This window comes from Nicotiana sylvestris, chromosome 5 (assembly GCF_000393655.2).
Source record: "Nicotiana sylvestris chromosome 5, ASM39365v2, whole genome shotgun sequence".
Taxonomy (NCBI): Eukaryota; Viridiplantae; Streptophyta; class Magnoliopsida; order Solanales; family Solanaceae; genus Nicotiana; species Nicotiana sylvestris.
This window is the reverse complement of record NC_091061.1, coordinates 141236646-141256652: the sequence shown is the minus strand read 5'-3', so window position 1 is coordinate 141256652 and position 20007 is coordinate 141236646. Positions and strand designations below refer to the sequence as shown.

The 20007-nt window shown below is 37.1% G+C and overlaps 2 protein-coding genes and 1 long non-coding RNA gene across 3 annotated transcripts; all 3 read right to left on the bottom strand.

Moving 5' to 3' along the window:
• Positions 1-4387: 4387 nt before the first annotated feature.
• Positions 4388-7125, bottom strand: LOC138869410 (uncharacterized). The gene is made up of 3 exons (XM_070147026.1): positions 6363-7125; positions 5643-5821; positions 4388-4912 (listed from the first exon to the last, which is right to left on the bottom strand). Exons 1-3 carry the CDS (start codon positions 7123-7125, stop codon positions 4388-4390), a joined length of 1467 nt encoding a protein of 488 aa, XP_070003127.1.
• A 3431-nt stretch (positions 7126-10556) lies between these two features.
• Positions 10557-12190, bottom strand: LOC104211681 (alkane hydroxylase MAH1-like). The gene has a single exon (XM_009760780.2). The coding sequence runs from the start codon at positions 12159-12161 to the stop codon at positions 10638-10640; it is 1524 nt and encodes a 507-aa protein (XP_009759082.1). The 5' UTR covers positions 12162-12190; the 3' UTR covers positions 10557-10637.
• Positions 12191-14564: 2374 nt separating this feature from the next.
• Positions 14565-19617, bottom strand: LOC104211688 (uncharacterized). Its single transcript, XR_011407687.1, has 2 exons — positions 19032-19617; positions 14565-18944 (listed from the first exon to the last, which is right to left on the bottom strand). It is a non-coding gene; the product is annotated as an uncharacterized lncRNA (long non-coding RNA).
• Positions 19618-20007: the final 390 nt, after the last annotated feature.

Below are 20007 nucleotides of genomic sequence, written 5' to 3'. Positions count from 1 at the left end.
TTTTAAAAATTACTCATGGCCACTAGGGAAACTGCAAGTGCAATCATGGATTAATCATCAGTAATCAACCAAACATATTCAACTATCAAGGAAATATAAACAATCAACAAGAGCAAAATAGCAAACTTCATTGATAGAGAATATGATTCTGCCACATCCACAAAAAAGAAACAAAAATAGTTAAAACATGAGCAAAACAAGAAAAATCCCTAATCTGGGTCACTAAAAGTCCTAGACAAAGTTCAAGAAATGAAGGCTGAGGAGATCAAGGCTTGGAAGACCTAGAGGGTTGGGTTTTGGCTTGGAGAAGGTGCAGCATGTCTTGAAGAATGCCATCATTCTTTTCCTTTTCCTTTGTGAGCTCAGTTTTGAGAGCATCTCTCTCAGATTCAACCTCTGCTAAACGAGTCTTCCTAGCTATCTTAGCATCCTTTGCCCCACTCTCCAGCGCTAGAGCTCTGACTTTGCTATTGATAGGTGTCTTTTTAGCTGAACCAGGTTCATTGGGAATGGCATTGACCTCATAGTCACAAGCAATCAAAGTGTTGATTCCAAAATGGTCTTTGATTGTAGCCATTTCCCACTTCTTGAGTGACACCTTGCAACGATCAAGAACATTAGTCAGAATAAACCCATAAGGAGTGGCATGGGCCTTGGAGCCATTGATAACCCTATCCAGTAGTTTGATAATAAATGCAGGCCAGTTGATCTGCCTTCCACTTTCAAGACACTCCATCAAAACCAAGTCCTTGTAGTTAGCAATGTGCCTTTTTTCCTGCCAAGACAGCAAGCACTTGTTGACAAATTCAAACATGACTTTGTAGCATGACTTCATTTCACTCTTATGCACAACCTTGGCCTCATTCACTTCTGTGACATCACAGAATTTCCTAGTGATTGCAAGGGCAGTAGGAAGGGAGTCCAGACTTGGCAATATTTGCCTTGTGTAGTCATTATATCCTTCAGAAGGGATGTCAAGGATCTCACCCAGCTCCTTTGCATAAAAGTCACTTGAACCCCTTTCACATGGCTAGTAACTCTGCCATCCTTCACCTCTGCATTGGCCATGAACTCAATGATCTCATTCCTTGCCATCTTACCATCCAACTGAAGGACCATGTCCTTCTAGCCCTGAACAACTGGAGCATCAACCAATCGAACCATCCCTGGTTCCTCCAAATCCTTCAACAGTCTACCCTTCAAAATTCTTCGTTTGACAAACTTAGCCAGCTTATCTTGTTCATAATCAGATTCACCCTCTTCTTCACCACTCCAATCTTCTTCCTCAGTAACATTAACTTGTTTCGCTTTCACAACAGACCTTGTTCTTTTAGCCAAAGAAGAAGGTTCAACAGCCTTGGAAACAGATGAAGTCTTCTTCAAAGAAGTCTTGGTTTTCTTGGGCTTAGGGGTCTAAACCTCCACATCCACAGTCACATGTTCATCTTGATGGACCGGGTCCATCACATCCACATCAACTGCCTCAACAGGCTCTGCAACCTTAGCTTTCCCTTTTTCCATCCTTTTCTTTTTGCTTTCTGCCATGGCCTTTTGTAACTCATCCTCACTCTGCTTCACCTTACTCCTTGTAGCCCTTCCTTTTGGTAGAGGAATCTCAGCAGGTATTGGAGAAGTAGCCTTCTTTTTCTTGTAGTTTTTGCAGTACTGGAAAATTTTGGTGTAGGGGTTCTCCTTTTCTAGGGGTTGTAGCTTTCACCCACTTTCTTCAGAAGGTCTGCTAGGGTCTCCTCAATTGATGAACTGGGTCCATCTACATGGGAACTAAGATTGGCCAGCCCTTCAGCAGCCTCCCCTGATCCACTTCCCCCTATTTTCTTTCTACTCTCTACCACCTTCTCTGGCTCAGTTCCACAGATTTCTAGTGTAATCGCTTCATAGGTGGGTGAGGAATCAATAACTTTTTTCCCTTTTCCCCCACATCACTACTCACACCCTCACTCTCTTTTTCTTTTCACTTTTATTTTTACCTCTCATTGACTCAGACATTTCCACATTCTTAACAAAACCAACCAAGACAAAACGATTATCCAAATTTCAACCAGAACAGAACGTACCTCAGAAGGGGGATTTTGCACAGATGTTGCTTGCTTAGAATTAGAAGACCCAGTTGCTTCGCCCTCACTCGCAGACTTGAAAGAATCATCAAAATTTTCAGAATCTTGGGTTTTGCATGCCTTCAATTGTGCGTTTAATTTCTTGGAAAGCGCACCTGTAGCCATAGTTTTGCGAGCAAGAATCTTCACTCGCCTTCTTCTAGGTTGGTGGTTTATGCTGGGTTGAGGAGTAGTGGAAGAATCAGAGGGTGTAGGTGGTGGAGGAGTACTTGGATTATCTTGGGGGTTGGTCATTTTTGCTAATTCTGGAAGAGGGTTTCTGAATTGGGTTTTGGAAGAGAGAAGAATAGAGAACGAAAGAGTATTGACGGTTTAGAGAATTATGAGAGTGGCAGTGATGGTGATGTTAGGTTTTTAAATAGAGAAGGTTAATTAATGTCTAACGACATCTTTTTGTAGTCAATTAGAAGTCCAATCAACCTGAAATTTCAGGTTGAACGAGTGGTTAAGCTTCCCTAGATTCTAGGCATTTTATGCGGTGGGGATTCTAATAGAGACAGAACTGGTTCAAACTTAAAATGATAGGTTTTCTAATGTTTTTGAACATAGGTAGGACTCTTCTCATGAATTAATTATTAATACTTCTAATTATGCAGAGTGTAGAAAACATACCTCGTTATTCAGATGAACCAGTACTGATGAACCAGGTTCTTCACTAAGAATCCTCTTGATCATGCCTCAATTTGCCAAAATAGAGAAAATTTTGTTAGAGATCAGCGAGTCATATTAACACATGGCACAGGAGTATACTAGTTATAGTATGAGACTGAGCAAAGATTAATCTAAATATTTACACACTTTCAAAATTTTCTAACCAATTTTTTTTTCATTTTTGTTAACTTTTTTTCATTGTGCATTCTGAACTAATTCGATTAGGTGATCTTAATCATCCCTAATTCTAACATGTTCCTTTCAAAGTGCTCTCTAATCAGTGCTTTGTAAAGATGTCAGCAATCTATTTATCAGTAGCCCAAAATTCTATAGTGATCAGTCCTTTCTCATAGTTGTCCCTCAAAAAATGGTGTCTAACATCTATGTGCTTAGTTCTCTTATGGTGAACAGGTTCCTAGTCATACTAATAGCATTAGTGTTATCACAGAAAATAGGGATGCAACCAACTTCAATACTAAAATCCATCAACTACTGTTTGATCCACAGCAATTGAGCACAATAGGAGTAGCAGCAACATACTCAGTCTCAGCAGTAGATAAAGCCACTGAATTTTGCTTTTTAGTAGCCCATGACAAAAGATATGAACCAAGAAAGTGTGCCATACCTGAGGTGCTCTTCCTATCCACAAGAAAACCTACATAGTCAACATCAGCATATCCCACTAGATTAAAGTTACTACATTTTGGATACCAAAGGCAAAGGTCAGTAGTGCCTTTCAAGTATCTCAATATTCTTTGGACAGCAGTCAAGTGGGATTCCTTTGGATTTGCTTGAAATCGAGCACAAAACCCTACACTGAAAACAATGTCAGGTCTGCTAGCAGTAAGTTACAAAAGTGAACCAATCATACCCCTATACAGCTTCTGATCAACAGATGAACCAAGTTCATCTATGTCCAATTTTGTTGCTGTTGCAATAGGAGTATCTATTTACTTTGATCTTCCATTTTAAACTTCTTAATCAACTCTTTTGGATATTTTTGCCGATGGATCATGGTTCCATCTGAGTTTTGTTTAATTTGTAAGCCTAAGAAGAAATTAAGCACACCCATCATACTCATCTCAAATTCACTCCCCATAAGTTTAGCAAATTCCTTACTTAGTTTTCAGTGGTTGCTCCAAAAATTATATCATCAACATATATTTATACTACAAGAAGATCCTTACCTTTTTTCCTCAAGAATATAGTGCTATCAATTTTACCTTTCTTGTAGCCATGTTCAAGCAGGAATTTGGATAGTCGTTCATACCATGCTCTAGGAGCCTGCTTGAGTCCACAGAGTGCCTTGTCTAGTTTGTATACATGATCCAGATACTCCTTGCTTTCAAACCCTGGAGCTTGTTTGACAAGCACTTCTTCCTTTAAGTAGCCATTTAGGAAGGCACTCTTGACGTCCATCTGGTGAAGAGTAAATTCCATGTATGCAGCAAAGGCTATGAGGAGTCTTATTCTTCCAACCTTGCAACTGGAGCAAAGGTCTCATCATAGTCTATGCCTTCCTCTTGGCTATAACCTTGAACCACCAACCTTTCCTTGTTCCTTGTAACAGTTCCATCTTCATCAAGTTTGTTTCTGAAGACTCATTTAGTGCCAATTACTGATTTGTCCTTGGGTCTTGGAACCAGATGCCAAACTTGACTCCTTTCAAACTGATTGAGTTCATCTTGCATTGCATTTACCCAGTCTACATCCTGCATAGCCTCAGCAACATTTTTAGGTTCAATAAGAGATATGAAAGCATCAAAAGCACACATATTCTTTAATTGAGATCTAGTTTTGATTCCAGAAGTTGGATCAGTAATTATATTCTCAATGGGATGATAACTTCGATACTTGTAGGGTCTCACAACCAGCTGGCTTCTGTTTAATATATCTCCCATGTTCTGTTGCTGAGGAACAGGCTCATGAACAGGTTCCACTTGGGAATTAGATTCAGTTCTTCTTTGTTCAGTTCCCCCTATCAGGTTACCCTGGATGGAAGAACCTGTTCCATCACCTGTTCCTTTATCTGGTGCAGCTTCAGCTTGGGCTGTGACTTCATTTAAACCTTTTACCAGCCCAATAGCTTCATCTTCATGTTCTTGTCTCTCAGACAAAAATGTTAGCTTCATCAAAAACTACATGTACACTTTCTTCTACACATATAGTTCTTTTGTTGTACACTTTATAAGCTTTGCTATGTGAGGAATATCCTAAGAACACTTCCTCATCACTTATGGGATCAAACTTACCTAGGGAGTCCTTTCCATTGTTGTGCACAAAGCACTTACATCCAAATGCCCTAAGATGAGATATATTTGGTTTTCTCCATTTAAGTAACTCATAGGGAGTCTTCTCCACAATAGGTCTAGTCATGCACCTATTAATGATGTAACATGCAGTGTTTACAGCTTCTGCCCAGAAGCTATGGGGCAGTTTACTAGAAAAAAGCATAGTCCTAGCCATATCTTTAAGTGTCTTATTCTTTCTTTTAACTACTCCATTTTGTTGTGGAGTCCTAGGGGCAGAAAAATTATGATATATACCATGCTCATCACAAAATTCAACAAACTTGGCATTTTCAAATTCAGTTCTATGATCAGACCTAATTGATACAAGTTGATTACCTAGTTATTTCTGAGTTTTTCTAACAAAAGAAGTAAACATGTCAAATGCTTCATCCTTAGATGTTAAAAATAATATCCAAGTAAACCTAGAGTAATCATCAACAAATACCATAACATATCTTTTACCACCTCTGCTTAGAGTTCCCATCGGTCCATAAAGATCCATATGGACCAGTTCTATTGTTCTGGTGGTACTCACCATTTTCTTGCTTTTGAAAGAAGATCTTACCTGTTTCCCCCTTGCACAAGCCTCACAAACTTTGTCTTCCTGAAACTTGATGTTAGGCAGACCTATCACCAGGTCCTTGGAGACTAATTTGTTGAGTTGACTTGGACTTGCATGTCCAAGTCTTTTGTGCCAAAGAAGAGGGTCATTATCCAACACACTTAAGCAAGTGAGTTCATTTTCTGAAAGAGTGGACAAATCTACAATGTATATATTGTTTACTCTTTTTCCCTGCAAAACAATCTTGTCAGTGGTAAGATTTATCACAAAGCATTTGGTAGAGGTGAATGTTACCAAGTTACCTCTGTCACACAGTTGTGATATATTGATTAGGCTATATTTCAAGCCATCTATCAAGTAGACATTCTCAATGGAGTGTGAGTCTGTCTTACCTACCTTTCCAACCCCAATTATCTCACATTTCTTGCCATTTCCAAAGGAGACATTACCTCCTTTTAGGTCCTCAAGTTAAAGGAACTGGTTCTTGTTTCCAGTCATATGCTTTGAATAGCCACTATCCATGTACCATATTTGGCTGCTCCCCTTCAATTGGACCTACAAAAAGAAATTAGGGGTTAGTCTTAAGAACCCAAACTAATTTGGGTCCCTTTCTATAGGAAAAAAGGTGAATTAAATTCTTTTTAGCCCATCCTGGCAGCCTATATTTCTCTTGAACAAAAGTTTTGTTCTTTTGACTGGCCTTTTCTTTCGCAGTACACTCACTTTTATAGTGACCAATCTTTCCACAGTGTGTACAGATTTTGTTCTCAAGAAGAGTGATGTACTTGCTTTTGGGATCCCACTTAGGTGCAGGGGTCCCGTAGCCAAGTTCTCTCTTATTGCTACTATGGTGTTCTTGTAGCCATGAAAGTGCATCGGAGGACCTGTTCCATTTACAAGTAATATCTAGCTCATGCTTGATCTTGCTCAGATCCTCCTTTATGACTCTTATTTGCTCATCTCTTTTGTACAACTCATCTTTCATTTTTCCTACATTTTCTTCTAAAGTGAGGTGTGTGTGATCAACTTTCTTTTTACCTGTTTCTAATTTCAATTTTAGATTTTCAGATCTTAGCTCTAGGACAGTGGTGTCAAGTTCATGAACCTGGTTCTTTAACTCAGTATTTTTACTATCTCTTTCACTAGCCCTAAGTTCTAGATTTTTGCACTTAGCTTTCAAAATCACACACTCCTTAGACAACTGCTCTTTTTCATTGTTTAGATCCTCAAATTCATCAATGAAATCCAGGAGTAACTCAGACAGCCTTTTTTTAGATAAAAATTTAATCTTGTCTTTGAGATGAATTATACTTACCTCAGATTCCTCATCGGATTCTTCAATTGCCATAAGTGCTTTTTCATCTCCATCTTCATCTTCTGAATCCTCATCTGAGCTCTCTCCCCAAGCAGCAACCATAGCCTTTGTTGATCCTTTGTTCTTCTTGGGATGAACTTGTTCCTTCTTCCTGTTTCTTCGTTCAGCCATTTCCTTCATCCATTCAATTTCCCATTGAGCAGTTTTTGATCATGTGGTCAGTCTTACCACATTTGAAACATCCCTCATTGGTCTGTTTTTCAGGGACCCTTGATTTGTTGTAACCTCTAGAAGAACCCTTTCCTCTAATTAAATACTTCTTGAAATCCCTCGTGATCATAGCCAATTCATCCTCCTCTAGATCTGCACCTTCAGTGATTCTGAGAGCCAGACTTCTTTCCTTCTTGGGTGCATCCATCTTCATGGTTTGCCTTCTAAGTTTGTAGGTAGTGAGATTTTCAATTAACTTGTCCAACTTGAGAGTGGTAATGTTCTTCGATTCTTGAATAGCAGTGATTTTGCTTTCCTAAGTAACTGGCAAAACCCTTGTTAGAATTTTCTCAACCTTATCTTCTTCAAGGATAATCCTTCCAAGAGACTTAAGTTCATTTGTTAGTGTTGTCAACCTTGTATACATCTCTTGGATGGTTTCTCCTTCCTTCATTGTGAAATTCTCATATTGAGAGTACAACAGTGTTCCTCTTGATCTCTTCACTTGAGGAGTTCCTTCGTGAGCCACTTGCAAAGTGTTCCAAATTTTCTTAGCAGTAGTACATCTTTGAATTCTGTTGTACTCGTCTGGACCAAATCCACACACAAGCCATTTCTTGGCCTTAGCATTCTTTTCCCATTTTTTCAAGTCCTCGGTCGTGCAGTCAGCTCTTGTTTTTGGCACTTCTACTCCCTCAGCAGTCTTCTTCGTGGTAGCTAGGGGACCATCAGTGACAATGTCCCATAGCTCATAGTCTTTACCTATGATGTGATCTCTCATCTTGTTTTTCCACCAAGAGTAGTACTGGACATTGAAGAGTGGGGGCCTAGCAGTGGATTGTCCTTCCCAGTTTCCAGGTAGTGCACTCATCTTGATCTATTCCTAAGGTATTAGCCTCTTTAAAAATAACCCGCTCTGATACAAATTGATATTTTATACTTCAATACCATACAAGAGGGGGGTAATTTGTGTGGTGTCCAATTTTTCGCTTAAACTAATTATAGAAGAACCTATTTCTTCTATGTGTTCCAACTACTACTGTTGTAGAATAATAAGTACAGAAATTAAAGAACACGGAGATTTTACGTGAAAAACACCAGGCTCAAAAGGTGAAAAAACTATGACCTACTTTCCAGTAGGATTTTCCCAAACTCTCCACTAAAATTACTGAGCCAAAAACTGCATTTACAAAAACTCTTTCTAAACCTAGGACTTGTAGCACCCAGCCTCAACTGTTGCGACAACTTCAAGTTAACTCTAACTTGAAAGACTGTGAGTACCTAATACAATTGCTTCTAGATAAAGTTGAAAGGTACAATATAAAATCACCTACTACAATTGGACTAGAATAAAAGACAGACACTTGAAACTGGTTCTTCTATCTGGTTCAAGTAGCTTCAGGTTTGCACGCTTGAATCACACATAAATTGCTTGCAAAATTATCTTGCTATTTTGCTCTCAATTCACGTTTAACTTCTCCTTGTGTGTGTTACCTGTAAAAGAGAACAACACTGATATTTATGGAGTTAGTAAATAGAGATTGACTAGAATACTGATGCTACTCTTCCTTGGTGGAAGAGTTCTATTTGATCTCATCCTCTAATTCTATCCATCTCTTAAGCCGTGTTCTCTTTGAGTAAGGAGTCTTTCTCCGTATCCACAATGCAACCTTTTCGATTAGGATCAGGAGATATCACTTCTGGTAAGTTAGGTTTATCTCCTTCACGTGCATCCCACATGCTTGAGTTAACCATATATGTGCTTCACTAGGATTGACTTGGTCCATGTCTGAGTTCCTTTGTCAATCTTCAAAACTCTCCTTTACTTGGGCCAACGTGCTTAATTACCTCTCCCCCAATGCTTCTACCTCTACCTCTCCTCAAACCCATCAAAGCCAACCTCTCACACCTTCTTATTGGGGTAATCTGTGCATCTCCTCTTCACATCCTCAAACCACTTTTAGCCTCGCTTCCCATAGGGTCTACTCCCATCTTGTCCTAAATATTTTCATTCCTAATCTCATATGTTTTGGTAATAATCACATCCATCACAACATCCTCATTTCAACTACGTTCGTCTTCTGGATATGTCATTCATAACCTGCACACTGGCTTGATGCTATTAGAAATTTAAACCATGTCCCCATTAACAACTATTATAAGTGATATGATTATTTCCTTTCTGCACTTTGGAACCTTGGTTAAATAGGAATTAAACCATGTCCCAACTAATTAATAACTAGTATAAATGATATGATTATTTCCTTTCTGCATTTGGAACCTTGGTTAAATAGAAATAACAATCATCTTTATAACTTTACAAATGCCACCTACTTTAACAAAGTGAGGCAAAAGCTCTTAAAGTACAAACTCTTTACTGCCATCAAACCCCGCAAAAATCCCACTGCCTCCTAATCATACTAATCATAGATGTCACAAACTTTACGAAATCTCAGTATTAGGTGTAAGAGCTTAATTCACTAGTGATACTATCATTTTGAACTGAGCCTAACACTGTAGGAAATTTCACATCAATAAATCATGGGAGAGACACCGAAATATATAAAGAAGCATGCGTATGACCCCAGTAGCGCTTTTTAATACCATGCGGACTTAGCTCCAAAACATATAATATTACTAGTTGACTAAGTTGTTACACTAGCCTTTTTTTGAAAATCAAAGTTGATTCCACAAAACTAATTGAACTAATAGTTGGAAATCAGAAAAATAATATTAAAAAAAAAAATTAGTGCCGAACAAATTTTATAGCTAAATTAAAAAATCCATTTAGCGACGAATTAGCGGCAGATTATTAAGAAATTTTGCACCGAGTAACTGGAAAGATGTTTTTGTTACTCTACCTAATCCCCCTATTTTGTGGAGCGTCAAATGAATTCGGACAAAGTGGAAAAGGTGTTTTGTTAGGAATATTGCTACTACTACTTGTAATTATTTGGCTCGTCTTTGTACAAATGTTTAGTTATTAATAATATTTCGTATTTTCACTCAAAAAAATAAAGACTAGTACCCTTTAAGGTTTTAACATTAACTTATAACCCGTCATTTACCTGAGTGGTACATTAACGTACGTTTGCTACAAAATTTTACTTTAAGGTGAAAGTTGTCTAATTAAAAGTTATAGGGCTTTATTGCACTTTACTCTTTTAATATCACAAAAGATTTACTTAATTCAACTTCTTTTATGTCCGATATATTCTAAATTCTTCTTCCAAAAATTAAATGTCTAAATACTGCCCACATTATTCTCAACAACTGCATGGTATTCATGTTTTTCCCTAATTAATTAAGAAACATCATCAACTCTTGATAAGAATCCACCAATTATTTGCATAAAATAACAAAAAGAAAAACTAACATAAGTTCTTGTTAGAAGTTTTACATGCTTTATTTATTGTAGTAAACAAAATAAGATAGCAACACAAACAAACATAAATTTGACTATTACACTATCACTAAGGCAATCTCCTACTAATCCTAACTTTAAAACCATGTCTCATATAGAGAATAATAGAAGTATTAGGTTTAATAGGGTGTCCTTCTACTACTTGAACTTGGTAATTATGGATGATAGTAGCAGCCACAGCCTTCATTTGATTGAAAGCCACTTCTTTCCCTAAGCAAGTTCTTGGTCCAGCATTAAAAGCCAAAAACTTATATGAAGGTTCATGCTTAATAGTTCCTCGCTCGGAAATCCACCTCTCCGGCTTGAATTCTAAACAATCTTTACCCCAAATTGATTCCATCCTCCCCATCGCGTACAAGGAAAACAAAATCTTCAACTTTGGATGAACTTTGTGACCACTTGGAAGCATGTCTTCTTGAAGCGGCTCTTTGTGCTGGAATGGAACTGGTGGATATAGCCTTAACGAATCACATAATGCACCATGTAGGTAAACCAACTTGTTCAACTCATGAACATTAAAGAGCCTCCAATTTCCAACTTCTTCTTTGGGAATAACTGAATTGATTTCTTCCCTTAGTTTCTTTTCAACTTGTGGATTTTGTGTAACAAGCCAAATGAACCATGTGAGAGCTGAACTAGTCGTGTCACGCCCCGCTATCATTAGGTTCAAGATGGTGTCTCTCAAGAACTTATCATCACAATTCACTCCCATATACTGACCTTCCTTGAGATAAAAGGTCAGAAGATCAAACCCCTCGTCTTCTAATTTTAACTCAGGTTCCATTTTCAACAACTTATCGCGTTTTTTGGATATATAGTTGCCTATAACATTGTCCATAATTTCCCAAGCTTTAATCAACTTCTTTTCTTCTCCAATTCCAAGCCATTTTTGTAGCCTCCAAATAGCCTCAGGCATGACATGTCGAACAAGAATTACTTCTTCAGCATCATCCATTGCTTTTGAGAAAGGAACATCAGGAAAATCAATAGATACACAACCAGGATCATATCCAGTAACCAATATACAAGTAGTGTCAAAAGTAAACCTTTGAAATAAATCTTGTAAATCCACTATTACACCCTTGTGACAAACATGATTAAGAACTGGAATCAGCCCTTTTTCAACCTTCTCGCGACTAGTCTTTACCAAAAACTTGTAAAATTGTTGGTGAGTGATCAAAGCACGAGCCGTCTTCCTTTGAATCTTCCATAAATCCAAGTCCGCGTTGAAAATCCCATCTCCTAAAACGTCGAAAATCTCCCTAAACTTTGGCCCTTTTGGGAAATTCATGAAATTTTCACTCATGATGTAGTGCACATTTGCTGGATCAACTGTGGCTAACATGTCCAGTTTTGCAAATATTGGACCTTTGAATAAAAAAGTGCCACCTGATCTCCTCATAGTCATAGTTACCCTTTCATGAATTTCTTGCATGTAATAAAGGGTGCCTGGTAACATACCAAAAATTGGCCAATTTCTTGGATATCCCTTTGTATCTTTTAACCCATGAAACAAGAAAAAGCATAGTATTGCTAAGAAAATTTCAATGTAACCTAACCCTATTATTGCCATTTTGTAGGTTATTTCTTGAAAGATTTCAAACTGAGAAAAGTGCCTATAGTATAAATAAAGGGAGAATGGTTAGCTTATATACACTCTTGAAAGACTAGTACATTGACTAATTGCTTTTATAATACATTTTTCAAGATAGCTAGCGATGAAAATATTCTATTTTTAGGGTGGTGTTTATTTTTCTTCACTATTAGTTTGCTGGTTTCAAGTTATGACGCTTTCATTCGGTGAACTTCCAACCAGAAATGGTTTTAAATTTTAATTGAGGAAAAGAAAAGTTTCGAAAATTCATTTAGTTTTGGTAGTTTATGAGTAGTTTACCTTCTATACGTTTGATATTACACTATCAGATCATTTCAAAATATTAATTTTTTTACTAAATTATCCTTATGAATGGTAATTTGAAAGTTTAAATTTGACTACTAGTAGTTCTATTAGTTTGAGAAATGATTATTTAACTATAAGGATAAAACTTTAAAAAATAAAATAAATTTCTCATGATTTGTTAATATTTATTCCATCCGGTCCACTTTAATTGATTTTTTTTTAGCTATTTTCACACATATTTAGGAATCTACCTTTTAAGATTAATTAAAAATAAAATTGACCATAACCTTAATTTGTTCAATGAAAAAATAAAAAATACTCATATGCCCTTTACTCTAAGGGCAACTTTAAAAAAAATTAATTCCTTTTCAATATCTGGAAAAATCAAATATTATGGACCATAAAAAAAGGAAAAAATCAATTAAAGTGGACTGGATGGAGTAACAAGTAAAAGATCTTTATTTTTAGTATCTAAACAAGTAAAAGAGAACAGATGAAGTAATTACAAGTAACTGCTTAAAAAGGATGAAATTAGTAAATACTCCTTCCGATCCAAAATAAGTGAGTTTTTGACTTTTTTTGTGGTCCATAATAAGTGATTTTTTCAGATTTCAAGAATGAATTAATTATTTTTTTCCTACATTGCCTTGGAGTAAATAGTATTGGAGTATGTGTTAGGAATATTTATGTGAAGAGATAATAAAGGTTAATATGGTCAATTTCATTGCTAATTAATATTAAAAGATGAATTTCTTAATCTGTGTGAAAACAGCTAAAAAAATTATTTATATTAGACCGGAGGGAGTAAGTTAAATTGCACTGATAATTAAGTGAGTGAATTAAACGTATGAGGATACCTAGGTTTGTATTGGAAAAGGATAAAATTTATATGCATGCGGCATTAAAATTAGTTGACCTGCCCGCCAATAGCCACATTTATTAGTTGGATTGTCCTTTTCTTAACAAGAAACTAGAAAAAAACACATGTCCATTGAGTTTAGTAAAAGTACAAATTTCATTTATCTGATGTATTACTTCATCATTTTAATCATTCTTATCTTATCTTAAAATGTGGAAGAATATGATGTAACTTAATGGATGACATACGTTTAAACGTCAAAAATCAAAAGAAGCATAAAAAAAATAAAAAAGAAAAATATGTGCTTGCGTCTAGTGTGACATGTAGGAGCGGAGCCACAATAAAAATTACGGGTTCGATAAAACCTCAAACTCTATATTTATATAAAAAAAAATTCACTTAATATATACATCATCTATTTTGAATGTAGTAAGCAAAAAACGTTGTGCTTCACAATCCATCAACTTAAAATTTTGGTTCCGTCTTTGATGACCTTTTTTGAGTTCAATGAGGTTGTAATTAAGTAATACATGTACAGGATTTATAATTCTTAGTTGTTAGATGTTAGTTTGTAAGATGAATCTAACTGAGAATCGTCACCATTTTGACCTTTTGCAAATGAATTTCCACTAAATTTTGAAGCTTCGGTTTCTTAGTGTTTTCTATTTATATTTTATTGTTTTAATCTGCAATTGTCTCACGGAATTTTTTTTTTCTTGTACTTTGTATTACCTTAAATTGACTAGAAATTTTAAAATGTTAAAGACTTCCAGACCAATTGATTGACTAGAAATTTTAAAATGTTAAAGACTACCAGACCAATTGTTTAGTTGGTAAAGTAAATGGAGCTAAAATGAAGATAAATGATAGTATATTTCAGAAAGATACTGCTAGTGCAACTAACAAGGGCACTGATGGAGCTGTACTACCAGACGCCATGGGTGAAAGAACTATGGAGGAAGAAGAAGAGACAAGAAGTGGAACCTAATGAACTTTGGTCTTAACGAAGCAGATTCAGACTTTGGTCAAAAGACTCTTCTTATTCTCTTTTTAATGAATTGCATCCCAACCATCCAAATGCAAGGCTCATCTAAAGATCAGGACCATTCATCAAATCATGGTTGATTTAATTAGGAACGATTGATTCAATACAGCTGTCCACTTTGGATTCTTTACACAGTAGTTTCTTTAGTGCTTGTTCAGCACGTGACTAAGTGTAAATAAATGCACAGTAGTAATTATTCTTTTAGCAAGAAAGTTATAGATATACAAATAGAGATAGGACACGTGTAAAGTAGAGTAACAAATTTTGATTCTTTTATTTTGTATATATACATGTAAAGGAAGCAAATGAAATACACAAAAAATTCTTTATCAGTCTTCTTCTCCTAAATATTCCTACTGAGCAGTGAATGCTCGATCCTTCAAATCACTTTCATCTTCATTCTTCATCATCACATCAATCCTAGATCATGGGTGATAACACTCAAACAATAGTAGAAAAAACCACCAATGCAGGAAACAGCACCATCGATTCAAACCATGCCTATTTTCTCCATTTTTCTAACACGCCAGGAATGTCTCTTGTCAACTCAGCTTTTGATGGAAGAGGATTCCAAGGCTGGAGATGATCTATACTCGTAGCTTTATCTGCCAAAAACAAAATAGGATTCATCAATGGTGCTTGTCCTGCTCCAGCCCTTACCTCCACAGATTTTCAGGCTTGGAGCAGGTGTAACGACATGGTGACATCTTGGCTACTTAATTCATTGTCCAAAGACATAGGAGACAGTGTTATTTACTCTAAATCTGCTAGAGACCTCTGGACCAACCTTGAACATAGGTTTGGACAGTCAAATGGAGCTAAGCTCTATCATCTAAGGAAGGAGTTATCAGGGTTGACACAAGGAAGCAGTGACATAGCAACCTACTTTACAAAACTGAAGTGACTATGGGATGAACTAGACTCCCTCAACTGTGATATAAGGTGCAATTGCTTATGTATATGTGAAGGGAAGCAGAAATTGGAAAAATCAATAGAGGATGAGAGACTTATTCAGTTTTTAATGGGGCTGAATGACAACTATGGTCAAGCAAGGGGAACCATCTTGTTGATGAACCCTCTGCCAACCATCAATCAAGCATATTCCCTAGTTTTGCAAGATGAAAGCCAGAAAGAAGCCTTTGCTGACCCACTAATCTCCACAGACTCTTCATCTTTCATGGTAACAAATCAGAACAACTTTGCACAAAGAGGAATGAGACAGATGCAAAGAACTCAAATGCAGTATCAAAAATCAGCAAACCATAAGTTTGGAAATCAAAAGGCCACTACTCAAAGAAACACAACTCTCAAGGGAAGGAAAGCTAAATTCAACCCAAATGCAACATGCAGTCATTGCAAGAAAGTAGGGCATACTTTAAATGATTGTTACAGGACTATAGGATTTCCAGAAGACTTTGAATTCACAAGAGAAAATCAAGCACAGGCTAGAAGCAATGGGCATTCCAAACTGAAGGAACAGAACCTGATGGAACCAGTCACAATGAAGCACTCAATCAACACCTCTCACATGATCAGTTCACTCATCTAGTTTAATTAATCAAGCAGGTTAAGGGAGGAGACTCAAGCAACTCTGGAACTGACATAAATGCCAATGATGTTGTTGGTACCATTACTAGATATTCTGGAACTTGTCTTTCAATTTTTAATACTAATACATGGATTATTGACTCTGGTGTATCTAAGTATATGTGTTTTGACTCTAGTGCCTTTGTTTCCCTGACAGCCTTGCCAAACCCCCTAAACATAAATCTGCCCAATTCTTTCAAAGTCACTGTAACCCACATAGGAAGAATATCTGTTCTGCCTAACTTCATTTTGGAAAATGTTTTACATGTACTTAGTTTCAGATATAATCTATTATTTGTTAACAGGTTTTTTTTTTGCAATTTCATTCTATTCTATTCTTCACTTTTAATCACTGTATGATGCAGGTACCTTTTGTGAAGAAGACACAAGTTTTTGGTAAGGCAAGGGATGGACTATACCTTTTGAATCCAAGTGGAGTTAAGTCTAGCACAAGTGTGGAACCAGTTTCAGTTTTAAAAAATAGTTTTAATCTGTTGTCAGTTTTTTTTCCTGTTTCAGCAAGTTCAGTTTCAAATGTAAGCCTTTGGCACATTAGGTTAGGGCATTTGCCCTTTTCATCAATGAAACATCTCAGTTTTAGTTCTTTGCCTTCTAATTCTGAATGTTTTTGTGAAATTTGTCCTAAAGCTAGGCAAACCAGATCTTCCTTTCCTTTAAGCCAAATTAAATCAATAAGGGCATTTGAGTTAATTCATGTAGATGTTTGGGGATCTTACAAGGAAACAACCTATAATGGTTTCAAGTATTTCTTGACTATTGTTGATGACTATAGCAGGGCAGTCTGGACTTTCCTTATGAGTACCAAAAGCAATGCTTTTGGTCTTCTCAAAAATTTCCTTATCATGGTAGAAAGACAGTTTGGTTTAAGAGTGCAAAAGATATAGTCTGATAATGCCTTTGAGCTTGGGAAAGGCACTCAGGAGACAGCTTTTCTAATTTCTCAAGGAATACTGCATAAACTTCATGCGTGGCAACCCCTCAACAGAATGGGGTGGTTGAGAGGAAGCACAGACATCTATTAGAAATTGCAAGGGCCCTATTGTTTCAGCCTAAACTTCCTACTCCTTATTGGGGAGAATGTGTCTTGACTGCTACCTATTTGATTAATAGACTGCCTTCTAGGGTTCTCAAAGGAAAGACACCTTATTTTATTCTATTCAAACAGGAACCCTCTTATGATTCTTTGAAATGCTTTGGTTGTCTTTGCTATGCATCTACTTTAGCTGCTGGGAGAGGTAAGTTTGACCCAAGGGCCAAACCTTGTGTGTTCTTGGGTTATCCATTGGGGCAGAAAGAATACAAAGTTCTAGAATTGGACACAAGAAGAGTGACTATTTCCAGAGATGTGTGTTTCTGTGAAAATCAGTATCCTTTTGCTTCCACTACTAAACCTATAAATCCTTTTTTCCTGTCACCACACACCTAGACCAAAATGCAGATTACCTCTCAGACCATACTTATATTGAGCCAGATATTCCAAACTCACCCTCACTTTCAATGCCCACATTTCCTAACCCAACCAACTCAAGCCATTTCCCTTAAACCACAGACACAAGTCCTACCCCATCATCTACCTCATCTCCTATACCACCTACTCCTACAAATCTTCCAGAAGTCAGGAAGTCCACTAGACCACATAATCCACCCTCCTATCTCAAAGATTATGTGTGCAATTCAGTTTTCCTCACAGATCTCACACTGTCCTGTTTCATTCCACCCATTCAATTGTTTTGCCCTTCACAACCCTTTCTTCTACAAATCAGTCTTTGCTCAATTCTACTTCCTATCTTACTGAACCTTCTTCCTATTCTCAGGCAGTATTACATCCAGGTTGGCAGGAAGCAATGGAAAAAAAAATTAAATGCTTTAGAATTGAACAAAACCTGGGAAGTTGTACTGCTGCCTAAAGGAAAAAGAGTTATACCTTGCAAGTGGGTTTACAAGGTAAAGTACAAGTCTGACAGCTCTTTAGAGATATTCAAAGCTCGTTTAGTTATCAGGGGAGACACCTAAAGAGAAGGAATCGATTTCACTGAGACTATTTCCACAGTTGTCAAGATGACGACTATTAGGTGTCTACTTGCTATTGTAGTAAAGAAGGGGTGGAAGGTGTCACAATACGTGAATAATGCCTTTCTACATGGGGATTTGCAGGAAGAGGTGTTTATGAAATTCCCCGCTGGGATTACACCACCCTCACCCAATCATGTTTGTCTTTTGAAAAAGTCCCTTTATGGACTGTGGCAAGCCTCAAGGCAATGGTATGCAGGACTCACCGCAGCACTAAACTTTAAGGGCTATTCTCACTCTCTAAATGATTATTCATTGTTTTTTAAAAAGTCAGCAGGAAGAATTACAATTGTTGCGATCTATGATTGATAACCTTTTAATTACAGGGGATGATCCTACTGAACAAGAAACCCTCAAATTTTTCCTTCATTCTGAGTTTCAAATAAAAGATCAAGGGGATGCACATTATTTTTTGGGTTTTGAAATCCTAAGGGAGACACAAGGCATAATTTTGACTCAACGGAGGTTTAACTTAGATCTTTTGTCTGAATTCAATTGCTTGAGCATGAGAGCAGCTTCTTCTCCTTTGGATCTCACCCAGAAATTGAGAGCAAACATCGGGGTTCCCATCCAAGATCCCACCTTTTATCGTCGATTGTTAGGAAAACTTAATTTCCTAACCCATACCTGACCAGACTTGTTTTTTGCAGTGCAGCACCTCAGCCAATTCATGCAAACACCTCGTCAACCTCATCTAGATGCTGCTTTTCATTGTCTCCGCTATCTCCTCAAGGACCCAAGTTTTGGGGCTTTTTCTGAATTCCAGGCCTGATTATCAGCTCCTTGCTTTCTGTGACTCGGATTGGGGATCTTGTCCACAAACTCGCAAATCTATCAGCGGTTTCTTTATCAGCTTTGGGGGTTCTCCTGTCTCCTGAAAATCCAAGAAACAAACCTCAGTTTCATTATCCTTTGCTGAAGCAGAGTACAGATCTATGCGTCGAGTTACTACTGAGGTTACCTGGCTTATCCGCTTGCTCTCCGATCTTTCCATTTTTGCTCCCATTCTTGTTGATCTACTCTCCGACAGTCAGGCAGCCATTCACATCGCGAAAAACCCAGTCTTTCACGAGAGAACTAAACATGTGGAGTTGGATTGCGATTTTGTTCGGCAATAGTTTCTGGCCGACATCATCTCTCTTTTGTATATTCCTTCTCGAGCTCAAATCGCCGACATCTTCACTAAACCACTCACTGGACCGGCACACAGCTCCATTATCACCAGGTTGGGTGTGGTTACACCTCCCTCCAACTTTAGGGGGGGTGTTGGAGCTGTACTACCAGACGCCATGGCTGAAATAACTATGGAGGAAGAAGAAGAGACAAGACGTGGAACCTAATGAACTTTGGTCTTAACAAAGCAGATTCAGACTTTGGTCAAAAGACTCTTCTTATTCTCTTTTTAATGAATTGCATCCCAACCGTCCAAATGCAAGGCTCATCTAAAGATCAGGACCATTCATAAAATCATGGTTGATTTAATTAGGAACGTTTTATTCAATACAGCTGTCCACTTTGGATTCCTTACACAGTAGTTTCTTTAGTGCTTGTTCAGCACGTGACTAAGTGAAAATAAATACACAGTAGTGATTATTCTTTTAGCTAGAAAGTTGTAGATATACAAATAGAGATAGGACACGTGTAAAGTAGAGTAACAGATTTTCATTCTTTTATTTTGTATATATACATGTAAAGGAAGCAAATGAAATACACAGAAAATTCTTCATCAGTCTTCTCCTAAATATTCCTTCAGGTACTGACTAAGAAACCCTTTTAGTTTTTTGTTGCACCGTCCAAACTTTTAGGATAAATCAATTCGGATGAAAATACAATAATAATAGTAATAATAATAATAACATATCTAGTATATTCTCCAATGTATGATCAGTGAAGGGTAATGTGTACGTAGACTTTACCCCTATCTTAGAAAGTTAGAA

Excerpts from the sequence above, each read along its gene's own strand:
- LOC138869410 (XM_070147026.1), bottom strand. The coding sequence starts at position 7,125 with ATGGCTGAACGAAGAAACAGGAAGAAGGAACAAGTTCATCCCAAGAAG. Across the intron at positions 5,822-6,362 it reads AAAGATTGGTCACTATAAAA|AAAATGAACTCACTTGCTTA; the intron begins GTGAGTGTACTG and ends CCACTCTTTCAG. Across the intron at positions 4,913-5,642 it reads CTTGTGCAAGGGGGAAACAG|CTAACATTTTTGTCTGAGAG; the intron begins GTAAGATCTTCT and ends TTTTTGATGAAG.
- LOC104211681 (XM_009760780.2), bottom strand. The coding sequence starts at position 12,161 with ATGGCAATAATAGGGTTAGGTTACATTGAAATTTTCTTAGCAATACTA.